Source organism: Agelaius phoeniceus, chromosome 3, assembly GCF_051311805.1.
Source record: "Agelaius phoeniceus isolate bAgePho1 chromosome 3, bAgePho1.hap1, whole genome shotgun sequence".
Taxonomy (NCBI): Eukaryota; Metazoa; Chordata; class Aves; order Passeriformes; family Icteridae; genus Agelaius; species Agelaius phoeniceus.
Window position 1 is genome coordinate 66,616,246 of NC_135267.1, and position 23,036 is coordinate 66,639,281.

The following is a 23,036-nucleotide window of genomic DNA, read 5'->3' on the forward strand; positions in this document are numbered from 1 at the left end:
AAAATCTAATTTTTTTTTTTTTTTTTTTGTAGGTGACAGAAGGAAAACAAGACCTGGAAAGAGCAACTCAGCTGGCACACAAAATGAGGAAGGAGTCTGCCTCTCTGTCAGAGTGGCTGGCTACCACTGAAGCTGACCTTGTGCAGAAGTCTACTTCAGAGAGCTTGCTTTCTGATCTAGATTCAGAAATTGCCTGGGCCAAAGTAAGAATGCTTACTAAATATTGGTAGAAAAAGTTTCTGACATTATGGCAATACTATGTAGAAGTGGCTGTGAATTTAAATCCCTGTAACTTGTTCCTAAATCTCCCACATCCTGAAATTTTAGTAGAATCAGTAGTTCATGTTCAGTACCTTACTGAGTCTGATCTGTTTCATCTTAGGCATTTTGCATCAATCTTAAATGCCAGTAAAATATTTAAGATACTACTACATATTTGGTACTAATGGTAACTAAAAAGTTACTGTATCTCTTACACATTTCACAATTATAAGATTCTTAAAATTATCAGCAAATATAATTGTGGACTGGATCAAATATTTTACTAGTAGAACAAACTGAAATTGCATTGAATGAAAAGTGCATTCAACGAAAATTTGAGTTTGTAACTTTTCATTGAAACAGCTTTGTCTTCAAAATTGTGACTTTGCAAAATAAGAGGCCACTGTAATTCCTTATTTTCTTTTGCCTACAAGTTAAAGCTTGTAATGGAAACAGGCAAATGTGTTAGTTACTTTCTTCAGAGTAATCATATTTTCTCCCACTGTAGAAATTTGGATATTACGAAGGGTTAGCAGCAAGTGCCAGATGATATAATTCAGCAGTACTGACCTTTCCAGTTTTTGTTTTCTGTCACCTTTTACTTCTGGAGTGGGTCTGTCTGCAGTCTTAAAACTTGAAAACTCACCAAATTGCAAACGTGTCTAATGTAACCTGTTCTCAGGCATTTCAATCAGGACTAGCAATTATTAGTGCTAGGATTTTGCTGTGGCAGCATGCCCAAGATTCCTCTCCAAACAAACTTTTGAATCCTTATTGGAAGTATACCATAGATTTGTAAGCCATGCATGTAAAGACTGTTATGCTTCACCAGCAGGAGGACAAGTCCTATATGTTGCATACAAAGTTGTCCTTTCTGTTTTCAAGTTTTCTGGAGGCAATTTTAAAATGTAGTAACTTGAGTATTTATTTCTGTTTCTAAGATAATAAGTTATGATAAAGGAATAAGTTACTTCACAGATAGTATGTTCAAGGAGCTCCAGACGCTGGCTGTGATTAAGTGGATTCTTCACCACACTGTACACTGGCAGCAAAGAACTTTCTAAGTAGGCAGATATCATCAATAATAATTGGTGATCTTATATGGCAAGAGATCTGTTTTGCACATGGAAACTGTCCTGATATTTAAGAGATGACATATTGCTTAATTTACAATTTACACTATGCATACTTTCAAAAAAGGTGGGGTTTATGGATTAAAAAAACTATTTAAAAGCAGAGATGACTTGGAAAAAAGGGTAGAGCTAAAGATACATGTATTTACATATCTCTATATAGATAATATAGCAGTAGGGATTCTGTAATATGTAGCAACTGAATTGAACATCTGCAGTAATGAGTTGTGATGGTTCTCAAAAAAATATTTAGCATTGGCCTACCATGTTTCTCATTATTGCCAACTGTAAAAGTACTTTAATAGGAAAAGATACAGAGGAATGCAGAGTGTCTCTTGAAATTAGTGTTTTGTGCTTTGCAGTGCAGAAAAAAACCTTTTAAAAATGGACTTGCAACGTAGTGTGATGCATTTGCTTTACCTACATAATGAAAAGAAATGTTGAAGATGATCTAAGACAACAAACCAAAAGAGTCCCGAAGTTGTTCAGGACACTTTACATGCATTGTGCTCTCACTCTCTCTTAAAAAATGAGATCATGATCTACAGAGAGTTACTGTAAACAGAAGGCAATTACACGTGGTGTAATTCTTTCCACAAGTGAAGATCACCTACAATATATTTGTTTCCTGTGGATGTAAAAATTACCTTCCCTTGTATTTGGGACCAGGGCAGTTTTAATGGCTGAACTTGTTTCAGAATGTGCTAAGAGAGCTGGAGAGGAGGAAGGCTGATCTGAAGAGCATCACAGAAAGTTGCACTGCACTCCAGTCCCTGGTGGAAGGGAGCGAGGCTGTCCTGGAGGAGAAGCTGTGTGTCCTTAATGCTGGCTGGAGCAGAGTTCGGACCTGGACTGAGGACTGGTGTGACACCTTGTTGGTAAGTTGCATGCATGAGAAATATTCAGGGTAGCTCTCCTTCCACCTCTTTGGAGCAGCTGGAGTTTTCACTTGTCTCACTTTACTGTAAAGTGAAGCTTCCATGACACCTTATGCATTTAAAGAATGTGGAATAGATATCTGTTTATGCTGTAGATGGAGAGGTAAGTCATGAGGAAGTTGGAAACTGACCTGCTGCATGTCCTGCTCTTTATTCAGCCTGAATATTCAGCCTCTGTGCCAGCACCAACATGAACAGTTGGTTTGTGTTGATAAATTCCTTGAGACCTGAATGATGGCTATTTAATGGACAATGGATAACTTTGTGATGGTGTTCAGCAAAGCACTTGTGACTCTGTCAGTCTATTGCTCTTTTGGACAGACCACAGCTGCAAGTGTTCAAGTATGGCAACAACATCTTTTTGGCTGATTAAATGAAAGCCCAAGCATATTATACACCTAAAGCTGCTAATTAAGCTAAATGGACATGAAACAGTCTACAACTGATACTAGTATCAGACTGATGCTTTTATATAAATAAGGTATTTTGGTGTTGTTTAGCTAGTTATTACAATCAACCCAATATCTGGGACTTCTGAAGGCAGGAGTTGTGGAAACTTTAGTGTATGAATGGATGGTGAGCCCTGTGCCTGCTGTCCAGTTCCTGTTGCAGGTGATAGTGTTAATTTTGTAATCCAATTCCATTTTAGGAGTAGTCAGGTAGTTTACCTTTATGTGTAAATGCCATAAGGATGATCCATAACTAAATACTTCTAGATTATGTTCATATCTGGTGACAAGTATAGTCTGTGCTCTCTAAATCAACAAAAAGAAATTTATAGCTCCATGTAGCAAAAGAACAATTTAACCTTACAAAGTACAATCATAGGCCTTCTCTCTTTTCTCTCCTCCCTTTGTTTTGTTATTCTGAAAGAGCAAATTTTGTCTACCTTTTTGTTTTGGTGAAAGGCTTAAACAGATTGTTACTTCTCTGAATCTGATACACAAAATAACATTACATCTGTCTGGGGCACCTAATGTTACAATTTCTGACTGCATGTGAAAACAGACCTAATTAACATGTCTACAATTTTGTTACTTTTCTTAAGAGGAAGGAATATTTTTATGCAATCAGTAAAATATCAACACATGATTAATTTGTAAACTTGGCATAGTCCCTTTCCAATTTAAAGATCTGAATAACCACACACAGTGGATACTGTTGTACCTGCTAGTGCTGGTAGAAAAAATTGTGGAGTTTTTGGTTGTTGTAATACATTGTCTATCTTTAATTGTACAAACTACCTCAGCTACTTCTATTTATCTTTCTGTGAATTAGAAATTATATTATCAAAGGGTCTAGAATGAAAATTGAATTTTTGTAAATACTAGTGAAGATGAAAGGTATGGTCTAATTTTCAGTGTTTCATTCCAAAGTGTGTCCAAAACACTATTTTATCAATCTTTCTACTCATAACATTTTGGCAGGGTTGATTTATTTGATAATTTTTTTGAGTTTGTGCATTTTTTATTTTTTGTTGTTAGGATTTTTTGTTGGATTTTTAGAAGTTTCTTATATTCATACATTTTTTTCATCTTTTTCCAGAATCACCAGGGCCAGCTGGAAATTTTTGATGAAAACGTTGCTCACATAAGTACTTGGTTGTATCAGGCTGAAGCCTTACTGGATGAAATTGAGAAGAAGTCAGCTAGCCAAAAGGAGGAAACTGTGAAGGTAGGAAATGTTGTGTCATCTGTCAACTCATGGATTCTGAATGATGTCAGATTTGTTTCCTGTTTACCTTTAGATGTCTCTCTCCTTGCCTAGGAGGTGACCATTTTCATTTTCTTTCACTTCTCAGCGTTTAACATCTGAGCTAGATGACGTCAGTCTCCGAGTGGATAACGTCCGTGACCAGGCTGTCATCTTAATGAACGGTCGGGGCGTGTCCTGCCGGGAACTTGTTGAGCCCAAACTGGCAGAACTCAACCGTAATTTTGAGAAGGTCTCTCAGCACATCAAAAGTGCCAAGGTGAGGATGAACGAGCCCCAGAACTTGCTTGGGGAATCTGTGCCAAGAAGATGGCAACTGGCTGTAGTGGATAGGCCATTGTTTATTAGAACAGCGCTCTGCTGCTTTTGAGTGCTCCTTTAAGTGTAGGTATTTATATGTGAAAAATAGACTGATTTTTAGACCAGCTGCTTTTTTTTTAACCTGAGTAGCAGGTGATGACTTGTGTTTCATGGGAAAATTTACAAAGAACCGTTCAGAAAATTGTATATATTGCAGTACATATTTGTGAGCTACGAAACAATACCATAAGCTAATGTGACTGGAGATGTTTCATTTATTTTGAGGACAAAATACTCAGATTGAAGTTTGAATGAGGAAACTTGATAATAACTACCAAGTGTGTTCAAGCCATCTCTCAGTTCATATAACTCTTAAATTTTTGATTTGTACTGCTATCTAATGGTCCTGCAGACTGATATACCTGTTCATGGGGGATTGTATAGGACTGCTGAGACTAAAGGTTCAGCTTCACCAAGATTTTATTTTGCTTTGCAGATGCTTGTTGGACAAGAACGACTTCCTGTCATGTCAGAGCCCTGTGAAGCTAGAGTGGCTTTTCTAGATCTGGATGAATTTGAAAGTGACATACAGAATATGTTAAAAGTTCTGGAAAAGCATCCAGAATTGAGTGGGGAAGAGGAGAAGGTTTGTGAGCAATAGAACAAATAATTAATTAAATAAATAACTTCCTATTTTGTCCCTATGTTGCATTGCTCCAGACTTTGAGGGGGAATTCTGATTAAATGCCTTTAAATTAAGGGTAGAAAAGGAAGGGAACTATTAAGTTGTTGGATACCCTGCACAATTTTCCAATACTTTTCCCATAGCTATTTCCTCTTGGATGCTGGTCTGAGTATAACTAATCATACTTGAGTTGGTATTTTCATCACAATTTTATAGAATACAAGTAGTGAAATGTGATTTTTGTTTATCTATCTTCTATCTCCTACTCAAAGTAGCTCTTTGTAAGAAATCCCTCCTGCATTTGAATGATGCTTGAATGAGGTTCAAATTTAAACTGGTATGATAAAATGAATCACAGTGCATAGGCTAGCTCAGAGGATGCTTGAGGTAGGGTGCAAGTAAGAGTCTTGTAATGTGGCTGTATCTTGGGAAGTCCAAATAAAAGCTTTGAACAAAATTTATCTTCTAGATTCTTATCTAGACTCTGCTATTCACCCATATTAAACTGCCATAGTTTTTTTAGCATCTTGTCCACTATGGCCTCGTTGCCTGCAAAATCAGGTAAATTCATGTCAGTCCACTCTATCTGCCTTCCTTTTAAGCAGCTCCAATACTATAAACTGAGCTGGAAAGCTGGATATAAATCTATGAAAAATGCCATGTACATTACAGAACACAAATTTTAAACTATTTCTATAGAAGGGCCTATGGTTATAGAACATAGCCTTCCTTTTATACTGTTTTTATATTTATTGAATTTTTAATTTTGTGCTGTTCTGCCCTGAGCTTGCTTATTATTGTCAAGGAATATCTAGAATAGAAATGGAGCTAAAGTCATAATACCCTATTGATGTGAATGCACACTGCTGGTTCATTACATTTCTTTTAGTACATCTCTTTATAAAGTTTATGGAAAGTTGGATTTTATGATTTGGTAGTTGTTGAGAATATCTGCTTGAATTTGTTTGGCTCCCATTTGGATTATAAGACAAAAGTTTGGTACAATCGCTGTTACTATCTGAGCAGCTAATGTTTCTAAAATTAATTTCTGTAGATAATAGAGATTTGTGTAATTTTAGCTGGATCAAGAAAGAGCTCAGATTGAAGAAGTTTTGCAAAGAGGAGGGCAGTTGCTCCAGCAGCCTATGGAGGACCATAGGAGAGAGAAGATCCGCTTACAGTTGTTGCTTCTGCAGAAAAAGTACAACAGTTTGCAGGTACAGTTATGGTAGTTACTACAGCTCATTTATCAAATTTCCCTTTGGTATCCCACTTGCAACCTGTAATCCATATTTTATACCTTATGACTCTTTCAGCATATGTGATTCTCTGGGGAAGAGTTAAATGTGTGTGCACACAATCTGACTCTCTGAATCTTTGCAATTCCAAAATATGAATTTTCCCATTTCTAGGTTTTGGGGGAATAGTTTTGATTTTTAAAGTCCCTTTTCACAGCTTCACAGAGGGCCACCCTATGTGTTGACCCAAATAGGTGGGTGCATCAAGTTGGTCATTTGCTTCACCTGTCTTTGCTGGCCCTTGAACAGAGGTTTATCCCCACCACCAGGGTGTGTGAAGAGTGACTATGGATACACATGTACACAAACATACCAACCTCTCAGCAGAAGCCCTTTTTGTGATTGAGCCTGCTCCCAAATTCCTCTTTCCTCCTATAGAGGGTATTAGCAGTCACTGCAGCATGTTGTGGTGCTTGCATACACATTCTGTGTTAAAAATGGCTTTGTCTAGAGCAAAGATGCTCCTTTTAGCTCACCTGTTTGAATCATGCTAGAGTTGACAAGCTGAAGTGTAGTTCAAAGGTGCAGGGCAAGACCATCAGGCAGTCTTTGATTACATGTCTATGCAGATAAAGAGAATATAGCTATTACAAAAATAAATTAGTAGTATTGCATATTTTGGAATTTGCTCCTTCAAATGAATCCCTCAAGTATTTTTGTTTTTCAAATAAATAAGACCTATTCTGTTCACTACTTCCCTCTTTTTATGCCATATTTTCCAATACACTGGATTATAGGAGTGCAGGTCATTTCAAAGGAGGCAGGTGGTGGAACTCTCTCCAGTGTTTTCCCAGTATAAGAAGGAACATGATAGTCTAATGAAGTGGCTGAATGAGGCTGAGGACCGTCTGTCAGGGCTGCAAGGTGTGGAGGATGAACAAAAACTACAGGTAAATGAGGCTTCTGTTTCTTAGAACAACAGTTAATGGTGTGTATGAACTTTAGAGATTCATACACTAGAGTTTAATCTAGTCTAGTGATCTTCTTTGGACACCTCTGTGGAAAGAAGTGTTTCAAAATGACAGCATTCATTTTTTGTTAGGAAATTATCAACATATGCTAGTTTGGGATTTCTACATAGTCATCATAGGTCCAAAAGATCTCATCCTTCCGACCCAAATCTTAGGCTGTGATCTGGACAGTGAGCCTGTTTCAGGAAAGTTTGTCTTGCCAGTCTTGATCCATGAGGATTACACGTAACGTTTTTTAAAAACTCTTAACTCAAACAGCTAGATTTAATATCAGCTTGGTGCAGGTATGATAAAAGCCTTGTTTGAGGCTTAAATCCAGTGCCTCTGCATCCTGTTGTCAGGGTATTGTAACACCTCTGCTGTCTTTTCCTGCCTCAAGTGCTTAGAGAGGGATAACTGCCCTCATGTAATGGATATTACTCTACCCAATGAATATTAATAAAATAGACAAAGGTTGAGGTATTTCTGATAATGTGTGTGTGTGTATCTTGACAAACAATTTTGCAACTGATATGATGTCAGGGTTTGATAAAACTGACTGCCCAGAAAGTTGTATGTCTTAATTTTTGAGGATACAGATATTTTTTGATTGCTTTTGTTGTGACTTTTGGTGGTGTTTTAAAAATCTCTTTTATTTCTCCTCTCCATCCTTAAAAACACTTGTTTTTGTGGTAATTACATTAATATTTTAGGCAATAACAGTGAAGAACCTTGTGAAGCAGTAATTAATGTCTTGAACAAGCTTGAGGGGTAGGTCATCTGTCAAGGACTTTTCAATTTCTGCATATAAGGGTTCGTAATTAACATCTATAAATCTTTTTGACTGCTTTGTAACTTTTTAACCCAGAACCAACACACTTGGTAGCATGCTCTGGTACCCTGTGAGACTTGCACCACAAAATCATAATGTGGTGCTCTGCGTTCACAGCTAGTGCTGTGTGGCTTCAGCTGCAGGTTATAGATGGCCTGCTGTCCTCTGTCACACAGGCCATTCAGTATCAACTTTTAGATCTGCTGCTTTTTAGAAAGACTGTTTCACATTGTAAGGCTCCCATGAAGAGCTGGGCAGCAAAGAGGGCCCAGGGTTTGTGGAACAGTCTGACATCTGACTGCTCTGTTGGGTCTCCAGTAGTCTCTTCTGGTGACGTAAGCTTGGGGACCTGACTGATGCTCTGGAATTTTTTTGAAAGAATGGGGATCCATGTGTATTTAAAGTGAAACAACATTATTCCGTTTTTCTGTTTGACCATCAGATGCATTGAATGAATCAATTACTGGACAGAAATGGAAAAATGGTGCACCTGCAGGGCTCTTTGCTAATGGGGGCAGTCCAGTCATGCTTCAGACGGGTCCTTGTCACTGTTGGTCTCACTTCAGCTTGACTGATCTTCTCTAAGGAAGATACTTTCATTCCTGTAAAGCCCTTTTCTTAAAGGGATATACTGCAGCTAATCCCTGCTACTGCTAGATCCATTCCTGGATAAGTGAATCTGGTTGCTGAATGCAGAATGTCATGTCAATATGGATTACCGTAGCAATTAAAATAGACTCTTAATGGAGAAACATTATCCTTGCTCAGGTCAGCTAGACTGTCACAAAAGGACCACAGAAGTTTTCATTACTGGTGTGAAACGTGGAAATTCAAACTGCTGCTTTTGCTTCATGTGCCTGTGCCTGTGGATTTCTGATATTTGAGTGCTGAGGCAGCTTGTCTCAAGTAGCATTATTTTACTTTTATGGCTTGTTCTTTCACTGGCTCTACTAATCAATCTTGAACACTGAAAATGGTGTGAGACCATAACGTTGCTAAAGGGAGAAATAGTCTTCCCAAATGTCATCATTTTAGATAATCAGTCTTGCTCCAGAATTTTCTTGGAGCCACCAGACTTGAAAATTGCAGTGCTTGTTGCTCATCTCAGCCTAGGACTGAGAAGCACTAAATGAATTCTTGACCTGCTGGAGTGCAGGTGGCTGAAGCACTCACCTTGATGTAAGGAAGCTGCAGTAAGAGAAAGACAAACTGCTATTTGATATGAGCAAAACAGGGAGGGAAAGGAAGATTTCAGCTGCCGAGCTGGGGAGTAGACTTCAATTGGGCTTTTATGAAATACATTATTTATGCTTTTGTAAGCAAGTGTGGAGGAGAGGACTTATTTATGGTGCTTGAAGGTCATATCTATATATTGATTTGCTGGAAGTAGCTGGATCATAAATATTCCTCATAATTTATGCTCCTAGGGATTATGGAGTTAAAATATCTTTGAAATATTGGTAACCCTTCTGCATTGTAGGTACTTTTGAGTAAGCCTTGTTTTGCCACAGATCCATTAGCAAGAAAAGCGTGCCCTGGAAGTTTGCATCTCCTAGAGGTCCTTCTTTTCTAACAGTGTTTTAGTATTTATTTAAATTGGACTATTCTGCCTTTGTTCAAAATGAGGGAAAGGAAAGAATTAAACCTTAAATTGCAGAGGTAATTTGTTGCCTAAATTCCTGAGAGATTTTTCCAGGTTTTAGGAAGTTGTTTTGAAGTGAAAATGGTAATCTTGCAGATGGTGAATATTGGTATTTTTGCAACTGCAGTGAATATGCAGTTAAAGGCACAGTGCATTTTTTCCTATAAACCGAAGCATTGTCTTGAAGCCCTTGAAGTATTATTTCTGCAATAAAGAAAATGTATTTGTTTTTCTAGTATGATTTTTATAGGAAAGGTTCTGGATTACTTAAACATGAACAATTGTTTTCTGAATGCATTAATTAAATGGACATGAGCTTTGGGAAACCATTTTTAGAAAACTGGCTCTGAAATATCTTGAGATTTAAAAACTGGCTTTTATAGTTAAACATCCAAGGAGGTAAATTATTTAATTTTATGTCAACGTCTAGGGCAGTAGTTTCCAAAATCCACTTGGAAGCAAGTCAGAAAATCTTGTTGAGTAGAATCATTAGCAGATTTTGTTCAAAATATATTGAAGTGTAAAAGGGGAGATGGGAAAAAAAAAAGTGAAACTGAATTCTGAATTGCAGGTTAAACTGTATGCTGAGTATAGGAGGAAATAATTTTTTTTGACCTCCAGATTAAAAACATTTTTAACCATTCTTATTGAGTGGCCATATTTATAGAATGTTCAGTAATAACCAAATATTCTCTTTATTCCTCCAATCCTTTGTTTTCGCTAGTATTTAAAGAGAGAGCAAATTTATTAAGCATGCTCTATCAACACTGAAATTAAAGTAGAAAAGGACTATTAAGTCCCCCAGTCAGATTTCCTCTTAAATAACTCTAGATTGACATTTTATTTGTGTATGCTGAAGAAAAATTGTGGGAGGACTGAAGCACTGCTCCTGTAAAAGACCTTTGTCTGTCTTTAAATTGGAGATGAGAGCTCTGGAGAGAGTCTTATAGGAGCCTCCCAGTACCTACAGGAAAGCTGGAAAGGGACTTTTTACAAAGGCATGGAGGAGTAAAACAAGGGGCAATGGATTTAATCTGTAAGAGGGTAGGTTTAGATTGGACATTAGGAAGGAATTATTCACTGTGGGGGTGGTGAGGCACTGGAACAGGTTGCCCAGAGAAGCTGTGATTCCGTATCCCTGGAAGTGTTCTAGTATGGGTTTGATGAGACTTTGTGCAACCTGATATAGTGGAGGATCTCCCTGCCCATGGCAGGGTGCTGGAATGAGATGATCTTTAAGGTCCCTTTCCAAATGAAACCATTCTGATTCTGTGAAAAGATTGCTTACCTGAGGGGTTTTTTTTCCCTTCATTAAAAAAAGAAAAAAGAGCCAAGCAACCAAAACCAACATCTGTGATATTTAGGTATTTATCAGGTAACTGTGAGAGAGTTACATAAAACTCCACTTCTATTTTTTAGCATATTATGCTGCATTTTAGAAGCTTCCATTCTGCAGTGAAAGGTAAAGAACAGCTGACCAATTAAAAACTCTGCTGTACTGAAGCACTAATGTGTTTATAGCACTTATGTTCACCTTTAAGAATGAGGATTGTGAGAGGAGGAAGCATCATCTCAGTGATGGGAGGCAGCTGGAGGAGATTAGCAAGGAGGTATACTCTGAAGGAGCAGCATCAGGAGGAATTCACTGCTTAGCCAAGAAGAGTAATCTGGCCCAGGATGGTGTTACTGGGAAAGCAGAAAGTTTCAGAACATGTCAATGCACAAGTACAGAACAAGTTTGCTGCATGACAACATGTGCTGTTTTAAATCTTTTCAGAGTTTTTTCCAATGGGAGACAAAGCAGTGTGTGGGAAGTAGAAAAATAGTAAAGCCCAGTGACCTATTCAAGTGGGTGAAGTCTTGCTGCCTGTGTGAGAATGGGACTTCTGGAGTGATTGGGAGCTAGAGAAAATGCCTTGTGAAGATGTTGCAGATGGCTGTGCTGTAGAAGGCATCCTGGTGCTTTTTCTTACCTTGATGTGTTTAATATTAGGGAAAACGTACCTTGAGTTGCACCGACTGATTTCTTAGGAACTGGGGCCTCTCCTTCCACAGGAAATCATGCCACTGTCTAAGCCTTGGGCTTCTGCTCTGAATTTCATTGATGGAAGCTGATAAAATATATGCAGAGCCTCAAGAAAATGCATTTGGGGAGCATCAGGGACCAAGAAGCTGGGTTTGTAGCTAAAGCAAATGGAGTAAGCCTTGTTTTTAACTGTGGTGCTTGCTTGCTGTACTGAATCAAAAGCAGTACTGAATAGTTTGTGATGCTTTTCTGTAGTTCTTGTTTCTAGACGTGTAGACTATGTCCTTGTACCCTGTTTCTTTGGGGTGCAATGAGTGACTGAGAGCAATTCATATTTAGTGGTAAAGGTCTTGTGGAAGCAAAGCTGTGTCCCCAGTTTCAGAACAGGATGACTGTCTATTTTACAAAAGAAAAAAAACCAAACTAACACAAAACAATGAAAATCCCTAGGAACATTTAGTGCATGTGAAGTCCTGAATTGTGAATATGTGAACATATCTTTTCTGCTGCAGTCCTTGCTTAATTTGCACTACATATGCTGGTTATGTTAGGTTCCTGTTAATTTGAGTGACATATTTGAAATTGTCAGAAGCATGTGAAGGAGGAAGATACAGACAGGTGTTTGCAAGCCACTTGGTTTTAATATTTTATTGGTTGTCAGCTCTGCTAGAGATTTTCATGTGTGCACCCAGCCCAGACAAATTGCAAAGTAAAATTCACTGGCTAAAATTGCTAGGAGCATACATTTATTCTTCACTCTTTAGAGTGTTCTTAGGTGTTAGTAAATCCCACAGTCCCGTGCCTCTGTCTTGCTTGATTCACTCACCAAGTGCAATATGGTGATTTAAAGTTGCTTGAGTTCTTCAATATTTGGAAGTGGGCTTTATTTTTTGATAATTTGAAAGAACTAGGCTGTTTTCAGAGATGGTAACAGAATCCTGTTTGACAAGAAACATTTTCTACTAAAAATGTTTTCTTTCAGTCTGCTTTACCTGCCTCTGCTAAATTTTTGCCAGGCATGGCAGAGGGATGGTTTTCTGTAGCAATCTTCCCAGTGTTTCAGATCCAGCCCTCTATTAGTGAGCCAAGAAAAAGCTGCATTAAATTATTGTTTTTAGTCTCTTATCTGCTAACATGGTACTTGGCTAGATAGCCTAGTCTTGCAGCCAGAGCAGAAAACAATTGGCAAGCTCTGGAGGAGTTACTGCCTTTTATTGCTGCAAAATATTGGACTACTGGTGGAGCACTAATTTATTTTTAAAAAATGGTTAGAAAATGTGGGTGGGGATGCTTATTGAAAAGAATATGGATGGGAAATAAGTGTTTCAGTAAATTGGTATCTTGGCAAAGAAGGAAGCAGAGTGGGTTGTAACACTAGATACAGGCTCAATCAAGAAGTGTTATTTCTGGAAATTGTAAGGATCAAGCTAAGAGAAACAGTGGTACCCTTCCCATTGCTTGGAGTTTTAATCTAGAATAATACAGAGTCATTTTGAAGCATGATATCAACTTTTTCCTAACTTTTAAAATAAACAAACTGTCTTGTGCAGGACTGGCACCTTTCTGAATTAATGTAATCTTGCTAGAAAGGCCTTTGTTTTCTTTTCTAATGTAGAAAAGTAATTATTCTGAGTATAGTTTATTGATTTATGATTTTTTAATAAAATTGATTGTTGCTTGAATTATAAAATGAATTTTCATGTTTTCAGGCAATCCCTGTCCAGCAGAGGCTAAAAGGCCAATTTGCTACAGGAGTTAGGACCTTGCCTTTCTCAGCTGAGTACTTGGTTGACATCAACAAAGTTTTGCTGGCCATGGCTGATGTTGAACTGCTTCTGAATGCACCAGAGCTGAATACTGGCATCTATGAGGATTTTTCAGCTCAGGAAGATGCACTGAAGGTACTGCATGCCTAAGCATTATATTCAGAGTGGAGAAGGGAAACAGCAGAAGAAAGGCCACCACCTTAACAACTCTATTACTATATTTATGGTTTTGCTTGGTATATACAGGATCAATATGCACTGAAAACTAAAAAATGACAGTTCTGTTGGCTAATTTTTTTCTATGCATAATCTGGATACAAAGTGGAGCAGCATGAAAACTGGGTGGGAGATTGAGGGAGCAAGGTTTAGTTTGTTGTAGACACTTGTATTTGCAATCATAGTCTACATAATACTTAAAGAAATGCTAAAGCCAATCTTCTTACATTCCTGCTTGATAGCCATAATACAGCTGCTGTTCTTAGGTCATGTGAAAACAATTGCTCAAATAGGAACAGGAGAAAGGGTGATTTTTGACTTTTTATGGAGCTGTGTATGAGGCCACAAGATGATGGTACCTGTTGTGATGAGCAAAACAGCAATATTCTTTCAGTTTTAAGCTCCCCCTTCTTATTGTCAGCCACTGGATTTGCCTGTGTGATTTATAGTTAGGAAATAGTTGATGACCTCGACTTCTTCAAAAGGAGATGAAGAAATTATGCTTGAAAATACTGAATCCTGCTGTCAAATATGAGCTGAGTATGGAGAAGTATGAGCCCTGGTTAATTCTTACCATACAAAAGAGTGAGAAATAGATTCCCTCAGAAAACATCCATTGGATGTTTTCTGAGGGAATTACACATGCCATGGTGCAGTGTAGGTGTACCTCTCTGGACTGGGAATCATAGCAGGATCCATGTGCCATATCTGAGGTGTAGTAGCTCACCAAGAGCTAGATTGTCTGTTTCTGCAGCTGCTATGTAGGTCCTTAGAACCTTTGCAGAATTCCAGTCCACTTTTCTGACATGCTTTCCTTTCTGCTGTGCACATGCTTCCATTTTTCATGTTTTGGTTTTTTTATATATTTTATAAAAGCAAATATGGGAATGGTGCCAGCCTTTGACAAAGGGGGAAGCCTTTTGTTTTGTTGATGAAATTCTCTTAACCCTGCTTACTCTGCTTCTGTGCTGCCTTGAGTGCAGTTAGGAGTGGTTATGTTAAGACAGGTTTAAAATACTTCATTTTTGGTGCAGGTGTCTCATCTGATTTTGAAGTTTTGGTATAGCTTTCAGAAAAAGCAAATAGCAGAGCATAAAATTTTTAGAAGCATTACTCTTTTAAATTCAAAAAGATAAGTAAATTCCACTGTCTGCATGGACTGTTTGTCTTCTGAATACCAAGGCTATCTTACAACAATATCTGGTTTAAAGGAATTTTCACATCATAGTTCAGTGGTATTTGAAATTGATTACTTTAACTTTGTCATTTAAATGTAAAACCTTTATGCAGCCTTATGCTTTTGCAGTTCTGTGCATATGGGAGGTTACATGAAGCATGATGAAGTTGCATTTTGTGGTCCATTTTTTTACATGAGGAAAGAGTATGTATAGTGACATGGGTAGATTTGTTTAATAGTGAAGATAGTGTCCTTTTGAGAAGTATGGTGTGCCCTTTACCTTAGGAACAAATTAGATATATATTAATTATTCCATCCTTTTCATAAATACCTGAAAAGGATACACACTTAAAGGGTATGATAAACTATTTAGTTCATTTGCTAAAACTGATTTAAACTGTAAATGTTACTGGTGGTCATGGTCTTACTGGAGATGCTGATTTTTGGAAAAGAATTTTGAAAATATTATCTTTTGGTATTTTTCTTTTATTTCCTGCTGGTGTTAACTTTACTAATGACTTGTGCTATTACTGTACTTGCAGAACATAAAAGATATTTTGGATAAACTTGGGGATCAAATTGCAGTAATACATGAAAAGCAGCCTGATGTTATATTGGAAGCATCTGGACCTGAGGCAATACAAATAGGAGATGCACTAACACAGCTGAATGCAGAATGGGACAGAATTAATAGAATGTACAATGATCGTAAATGGTAAGTCAAGCATGATTGGTCTCTGTGGCCATGTAAATACTTTATGTACATGTTTATATAAGTGTTTTTCAAATGTACCTTAATGATGAAGATGAGTTTGGGAGTTATCAGCTTTTATTTGTTGGTATTACAAAATAATTTCCAGAATTATTGAATGTTGAAACTGTTAACATGGAAATTGAAGTTTGGCTGCTTTCATGAGGCTCATTTTTTCTAGTTTATGAAATAGAAGGTTTTGTTTATGGAATGTAAAATTTTGTTTTTGTAAAAGCATCACAAAGCAAAGTTCTAGTAGAATAATGTTGAGTAGGACATTTTTTAATGAAGAATTCAAGGCTGATTTTTTTTGTTTTTTGAAGGAAGGATGCAGTTTGAAAGAATAGGGTTTTTAAAATACAGCACCTATGACAGTTGTCAATAGTATTTGTTGTAAGTATCTGAAGATGAGAGATGACCTATTAGAAAATTTTGTTGTTAGGAAAACAAGAGAATACTAAAATAAGTGCTTAAGAAATATGTATTTCTAATTTCCTTGCCACAAATAGGTGTAATTTCACTTGGGCAAAAAGTTTGATTTCTCCCCACCCCTTATAGAAGAGACAAACTTTTTACGTTATCTGAATCAGTTTTAAATCTTTAAAAACAAACTCAATACCACTTAGTAATTCTTGGGAAAGTGTATTAGAGAAATATTTTAAATTGGAATTTGTAAAAGTGTCAAAGCGCATGTTCATGAAGTTACCACTAAGCTGAAGGTGCTCACACTGCAAGCAGCAGTGTACACTGAGATTGCTGCTATGCAAAAAACCCTTTAATGACTGAAAATTATTTAATAAAATTTAAAATTAAATGCAAAGGCTTATACTGTAGTTCATTTGCTTTTACAGCATTTCCTTTTTAATGATGATGTAAGGTAATGGATGATGCAGAAGTTTTGTAGGGCATGGGGTATGCCAAACTATGTTTACTTGCTTTGTAGCACCAGAAATCTGATATCAAACACATGTGGTAGTGTATTTTGAAGAGGTGTTTTTAGGAAGAGTGTGTTATTACATAAGCAGATGTTTCCAACTCTTTCTCAGAGCACTGATAATTGTGTGGGGATATAAAAATCAGATTGTGGTATCATCCAAATAGAGACTTCCAGAAATTCTGGGCCCCTGGATAAGTGAAGGATCAAGATTTCTAATAACTCAGCAGGCAATGTTGTTTTACTGTGGGTTCTTAAATCAGAAAACAGTGATGCCAGCGCTGTAGAGTTTTGTGCTCTTGCTGGGTGCTTGTGGTCACCTGCTGAATTTGGTGCTGAATCTGGTGCCTGTCCATAGTTATATGCCGGTAGCTATTTTTTTGTCCTCATAGATGCTTTATGCGCTAAGATTCAGTTGTCCCTTTTTTCCCACTTGAAACTTACTTGGAAAGCTTTAACTAATGTTTACATTTTGTAAGTGTGTGTACAGTTGAATCTACTCAAATTTACTTTGATTAAGTAGCCAGGGTTAGCCAGAAACCTCGTCTTCATTTTCATACAAAAAAGGACTATGGGGCTACTAATTTAAATAAATGGTATGTAGCTTCTTGAATATATAAAATGCTGCAATTTTAATAGAAGCATGCTCTTTGATCACTGAAGACATTATTAATTGCAATATTAAAATGGCATTAGTATTTTAAACCCTTTCTGCTACAAAGAATTCTTAGTCAAATTTAATCTTGCTTTTCCCAATGTTGCACTAAGTATAAGCTGGATAACTATCTCCTTAATCATATTTGGCTTTTTTCTATGTCTGGAGTGGGTGGAAATTTTGACAAAATTAGAAGAAGCAGCATCTGGAGCCTCCGGCAAAAGATTGATTTAGTTTTCAGAGGTAGTAAAGATTTTGTGATTGAATGCCAGCTAAGTAGTTAAACCTTTGGTAAATGCTCTGATGAAGCCAAGCACAAGTTTAATTCAACTTTACTTATCAAAGCTTCTAAGTAGTCAACTAAATCCTGCTGACTACATTTGCATTTGAACGTGTGTAGAGTAAAAATGGGTTTTTTGTATGTATATATAGACTTAATGTTTGTAACTGTGCTGGTTTGCTAGGTCTGCTCATTTTGCTGTGGGTTTTCTCCCAGTGCTAAGTGTTGATGACTTGGGAATAAGATGAGGTTTGGAAACAGTGGATTCCTGCAGAGGAGGCAAATGATAGCCAAGTTTTGGTGCAACAGTCACAGGAATTTGGTACTTTTAGCTTTCAGATGAGGCAGTCTGTAGGGAAACAGCAGCACATGCATGTGACTCAAAACTGGAGTGAAACTTTGCTCATTGCTCAAAATACTGATGGAGCTGTAGTCTCAAAACAGAAATGGTGCAAGTTCAAACTTTGTACCTCAGTGTTTTCTGAAGTTTTAAATTTTGTATTCTGAAAACGTCATGTGGCCAAAACTCCCTGAAAAACTGTAATTTTTAAGGAAGCCTATAAAACTTTCTTTTAATCTATTTTAAGTGCTTAGAATGTATCTTATTAAATGTGAGATGAGTTACTGTCATGAGACAATATGCTTGGACTGAAACATACGTGAGAAATAAAGGGACATTGAAATTTGTGGTCAGTGTACAGGTTGGTCCAGGGTATTAAATCAAGGTATGTGCTGAAACTGAAATGGTAGAACTAGGAGATAAGGTTAGAAAAATTAAAGTGGAGATTTTTAAGACTTCTTTAAATCTTAGATTTTTATGACTTCTTTTAAGACTTTTTAATTGGCTAATAATAACAAATAAGCCCTGTATATGTCAAGAAATACGGATCTTATGTAAAATGAGATTTAATTTTGATGAAATTAATTAATCTCAGTTAAAAAAAAAGTTGCAATGGTAGCTCTTTAAAGTTTGGTTTTAGATATCTTATGCTGATAATTTTGGATTGTTTCTATGTATGTGCAATAACCCTGGAGTCTTTACTGTTGCAATTATTTGCAATTGTTTGCAGTAAAGGGCTGCAAATGACATAGTTCCTCAGTCAAAATAGAGGGTCCTCTGATTAACAGTAGTCTTGGCCTCTTAGGTCTTTAAAGATGACCATTTTTATTAGTTTGGAATAGTTAATAATCAATAAATAGAAAACAAGCCACTCCATTCCTTTCTGACATGTTTTTCTCATGCTCTTACTTTGTTAGCTTGTTAGCATAACAAAACTCTCGTTTTATCAAAAAAAAAATTTCTGACTGTGGTTATTCTGTCTGCTCCATGCAAGAGCATGTTGCCCGTCAAATTAAGCAACACATTATTTTGAGGCTGCAAAGATGATGACAATGAAGTACCTGGTAAATTATTGTGTGATTAAATACTATAAGACCTACTTATGTGTGCTCACTAGTAATATTATATCATCAAATGTATAATCAAAATCACCTTCGCTTAATAAATTCTGGGCACCAGCACCCCATTTTCTCCTTATGAAGGAGAAAAAAAAATCTGAGCAATTAATCATATTTCATATTACACACTGATAGCTGAATTGTTTCATGATAAAGAAGGAAAGGGTTCTGCAGACCAGTTTGATGTAGCTAATCAATCTTTATTTTTTGAGTGATAGAACAAGTTTGCTGAAGACTGCCCTTTCTTCCTTCACCTGGAAGTTAATGACAGTCTGTGCTGTTGGCTTTCATCAGCTGCTACTGTGCCAGGAAGCCTTCAGTACTAGGACTTGGTTACCCAGGCTGTGTGTTAGTCTTTCTGTTCTGCAAGGCAAATTTCTACTCACTGGGGTGGGATTCCTAGCCTTCTAGCTGAAATTTTGGGTCATTTTTCACTGCTCTGTTTTCCCACAGTTGCTTTGACAGAGCAATTGAGGCGTGGAGGCAGTTCCACTGCGATCTCAACGATCTCTCCCACTGGATCGCGGAGGCTGAAGCGCTACTGGCCGATGCGCGCGGGCCGGATGGCAGCCTGGAGCTGCAGGCAGCTGGGCTGCATCAGCAGGTACGTGGGACTGGGGCAGAAAATGAGCAAGCTGGAAGCAGTCTAGATTTTCATCTAAAATTGTAGTTTTGTAGATAGACATATGGATTTGCAGAGAGGCTGTGCAATTACACTTCAAAAAGCAGTAACTCTTAACATTTCTATTTTGGCTGCAGTTTAAAATTTATTCTTGGGGAAGAACTCAACTCCTACTTATAGTATGGGGTTATATGATCACTCTTAGTATGGATTGATTTGAGATAATTTGATAATTCAAATGTTGGCATGATTTTCAGTTTATAAGTTTTGTTACAGCTTCAAAAATATCTTAATTAGATAAACGATCCAGTATAATATTTCACTTACCTTTGACTCATAATTTAAAAAAATGGACCCCAATAAAGGTCATTTATAACTTAGCAAATTATTTATTTAAACAAATGTCTTTTGGAGATACTGCCTTGTACAAAAAATCTAGAAAAAAAGGAGATTCCAATTACAGGGGTCTTATGTGTGATTTTTTTCAGATTTTGCTTCTGGAATTTAGTATCCTGATATTTTTTTATTTTGCTTCCTTTAAAATAAGAAGAAGAAAGCATAACTTTAGGGATCAGATTATTTTTTTTCTTTTGAGAGTATTAGGTGTCCAAGTGTCAGATGTGTGTTGTGAAGGAAAAATAAGTTCTGTCTAAGACACAGCTTCTGTTTTATCCTTGTTGCTGCTTGAAGTTTTCTCTTTTTTGAAGAGAAGTAAAATCGTATTCCTAATCTAGTTGCAACGAAATTTTTGCTAACGGTGTAGGACTTTTATAGTCATTAGGGATGTTTGAAGATTTAATCCTGACATCTTCTGACTTTCTTTAGCTTCATGGAGTTTCCATGGTTTCTGGGACCATGGCAGCAATGCCATAATTATGCTAGCTAAAATACGCTGAGGGTAAAGAAATATTTGGGGTATAGATTATGAAAAGACCTAGGTAAAAGTCAAGCCATCTGTTAGAACCACTAGGAAGTGCTGTACATAAAGAGAAAAGGAATCAAAGGAATCAAAGATGAGTGTTGATTTTAGAACTGGTGTCCTAAGTGAATTCTTGTGATTCTTTGTAATATTCATAGCCTATTCTCTGTCACTATCTTCTTATGACACCTAGAAAATTGAATTACATTCAATAAAAATACATTAATAACTTTGTCAACAGCATTCATTTCTAAATAAGATGTTTTTAAGTGCCTCTTTTAGTAAAATAATATGCACCCAGGATTCATCCTGCATATCATGAGCCAGATCAAAGTCGCTTCAGGTCAGTAATAAAATTCTGTGTGGCTTTTATGTTTCTGACAGGAACTTGAAGAGGGAGTCACCAGCCATCAGACCAGTATTGCAGCATTGAACAGGACTGGGGAGGGGATCATACAGAAACTGTCTGCTACAGATGGGAGCTTCCTGCAGGAGAAACTGGCAGGATTGAATAGACGCTGGAAAGCAATCACAACAGAGGTCATGGACAGACAACTAAGGTAATAAGTTAATCAAAAATTTGGATGTCTGAACAGATGCAATAAGGAGAATTTCATTGAGCAGACACTGGGAGAGAGAGTGCATTCTATTGCATGCTGTCATTAATCTGAATTTTCCTAATGTTTGGAGCTCTGTTTTGAACTGTCTTCTAGAACAAATTTCTCATAAATACACCTACAATTGACTGCTTAGTAAGTCTTTGTTTAGAACAACTCACAAAATGGCAACCACAAAGCTACTTTTTATACAGTTTTCCTTTGTTTTAAAAATAATATCCTTATAACACCAGACTTTTTTAGGAATAATTTCTCAGGTACTTTCTCTGGCTGAAGCTGAACTTGTAAGTACCTTACACTAAGTTTTATCACTGACAGAGGTACACTAATTGAACCAATATAGTTCTTAGATTTCCACAATATTGTAAAGTAAGAACTTTATGTAATTACGTGTTTTTAACATCTCCTGTTACATTTAGGAATAAAATAGGATCTTGCTTAATTATTTACTTTGAGAAATTTCATTAAAGTTTTATGTGATTTAGTGGAAGTATTATATATGTCCCTAAAACCTCCAGGGGAAAAATTCGGTGACCTTAGAATGATTAGGCCTGAAGGTATTGTTATTACTATCACTTACATTGAATGTTTTCTGTAGTCTTTTAAAAGTCTGTTTTATGACTTTGGAACTAAAATTTGTCTGGTTTTAAGGCAGTAGTATTTATTTGTAAATATCTTGCATTTTAATGATGGTGGTAGAATCTTTTGATGATAATATGAATCCTTTAAAATTCTGCAAGTGCTGAAAAAAAGTTGACCATGACATCAGAAGTAATTTAGGACTGATGTGCTTGACTTCTTGTTTCACTTTTTAAGGCTAAAAGGAGAGAACCAGCAGCTGATAGAGTACAGAAAGAAGCTTGATGAGCTGCGTTGCTGGTTGGAAAATGTAGAAAATGCTCTGGATACAAGATTTACATTCAACCATGAAGAAAACTTGCAAGAATTACAGGCAAGACTGATTAGTGTTTAAATATGTATACATCTGTACATCTTGTGTAAAGCATCAGGACATGGCTTTTGAGGAGGGGAGTTTTCACATTGTGAACAGCCAAAGAAATCTGTTGTGTGAGACACTTTTGTGAGATTTCTTACACAGGCAAGATGCACCTTGAAGGGAAGTTGGGTTGAGTTGGTAACTGGTATGTAGCCAGAAGATGGTGTCTGTGTATGAGACAGTGAGAAATAGATATACTGCTGATAAAATTTAGTAAGTAGAATTTCACTGGAGTTGATGTGTGTTTGTCAACTTTTTAATTGCTAAAACCTCTAGAGAAAAAAACTGGTAACCTTAAATGGTAAATAACAACATTGTCCCATTTACTGGGCAGTTGTAATAATCTTTTATATGTGTAAGATTTTATCTAACCTGTTTTTTAAACTGTAAGGGTTTTGGCCATTTTAAGTAAGTTGTGTGCATATGTATGTATTTTTCCTGTTTTGTGTCTCGCTTTGACAACAAAATATCTTTGGTTTATAGAATGTGTGAAAGAAAAAGTTTCTGAAATCCTAAAAGAATGAAAGGAGCAGTCAGTCCAGCTAACCTGATTGCTTGTTTCTTAAAAATCACTAATTTTAAAAAAGGCAACAAAAAAAACCAATTAAACCCCAACCAACGTCTTTTAGACCAAATCTAAGATGGAAGTCCTGAATAAGTGTTTATAAATGATGTAAAATAGTTGCAGTTGTGTTTGCCTAAATAAATTCCTTCATGTCAGTTGAATATTTCCTGCTTGTCATCAAAGTGTAATTTTTCTTGTCATTTACCTTATTATAAATGCTGGAAGTGAAAGGTAATAAATGTTTCAATAATTTCTAGATCAAGCACAGAAACCAAAATAGAAACTTCTCTGTGTATGTTCA

The 23,036-nt window shown here is 36.7% G+C and overlaps 1 protein-coding gene across 1 annotated transcript in view; it reads left to right on the top strand.

Annotated features, from left to right (window-relative positions):
* Positions 1–23,036, top strand: part of UTRN (utrophin) — a 307,788-nt gene that overhangs the window by 85,647 nt on the left and 199,105 nt on the right. Inside the window, exons 33-44 of the mRNA XM_077175513.1 lie at positions 33–203; positions 2,093–2,272; positions 3,878–4,006; positions 4,134–4,304; positions 4,842–4,991; positions 6,110–6,247; positions 7,066–7,218; positions 13,488–13,679; positions 15,480–15,652; positions 19,469–19,619; positions 20,941–21,116; positions 21,990–22,125. Of these exons, the coding sequence (XP_077031628.1) occupies positions 33–203; positions 2,093–2,272; positions 3,878–4,006; positions 4,134–4,304; positions 4,842–4,991; positions 6,110–6,247; positions 7,066–7,218; positions 13,488–13,679; positions 15,480–15,652; positions 19,469–19,619; positions 20,941–21,116; positions 21,990–22,125 (1,920 nt within the window). The remainder of the gene's footprint in view (positions 1–32; positions 204–2,092; positions 2,273–3,877; positions 4,007–4,133; positions 4,305–4,841; positions 4,992–6,109; positions 6,248–7,065; positions 7,219–13,487; positions 13,680–15,479; positions 15,653–19,468; positions 19,620–20,940; positions 21,117–21,989; positions 22,126–23,036) is intronic.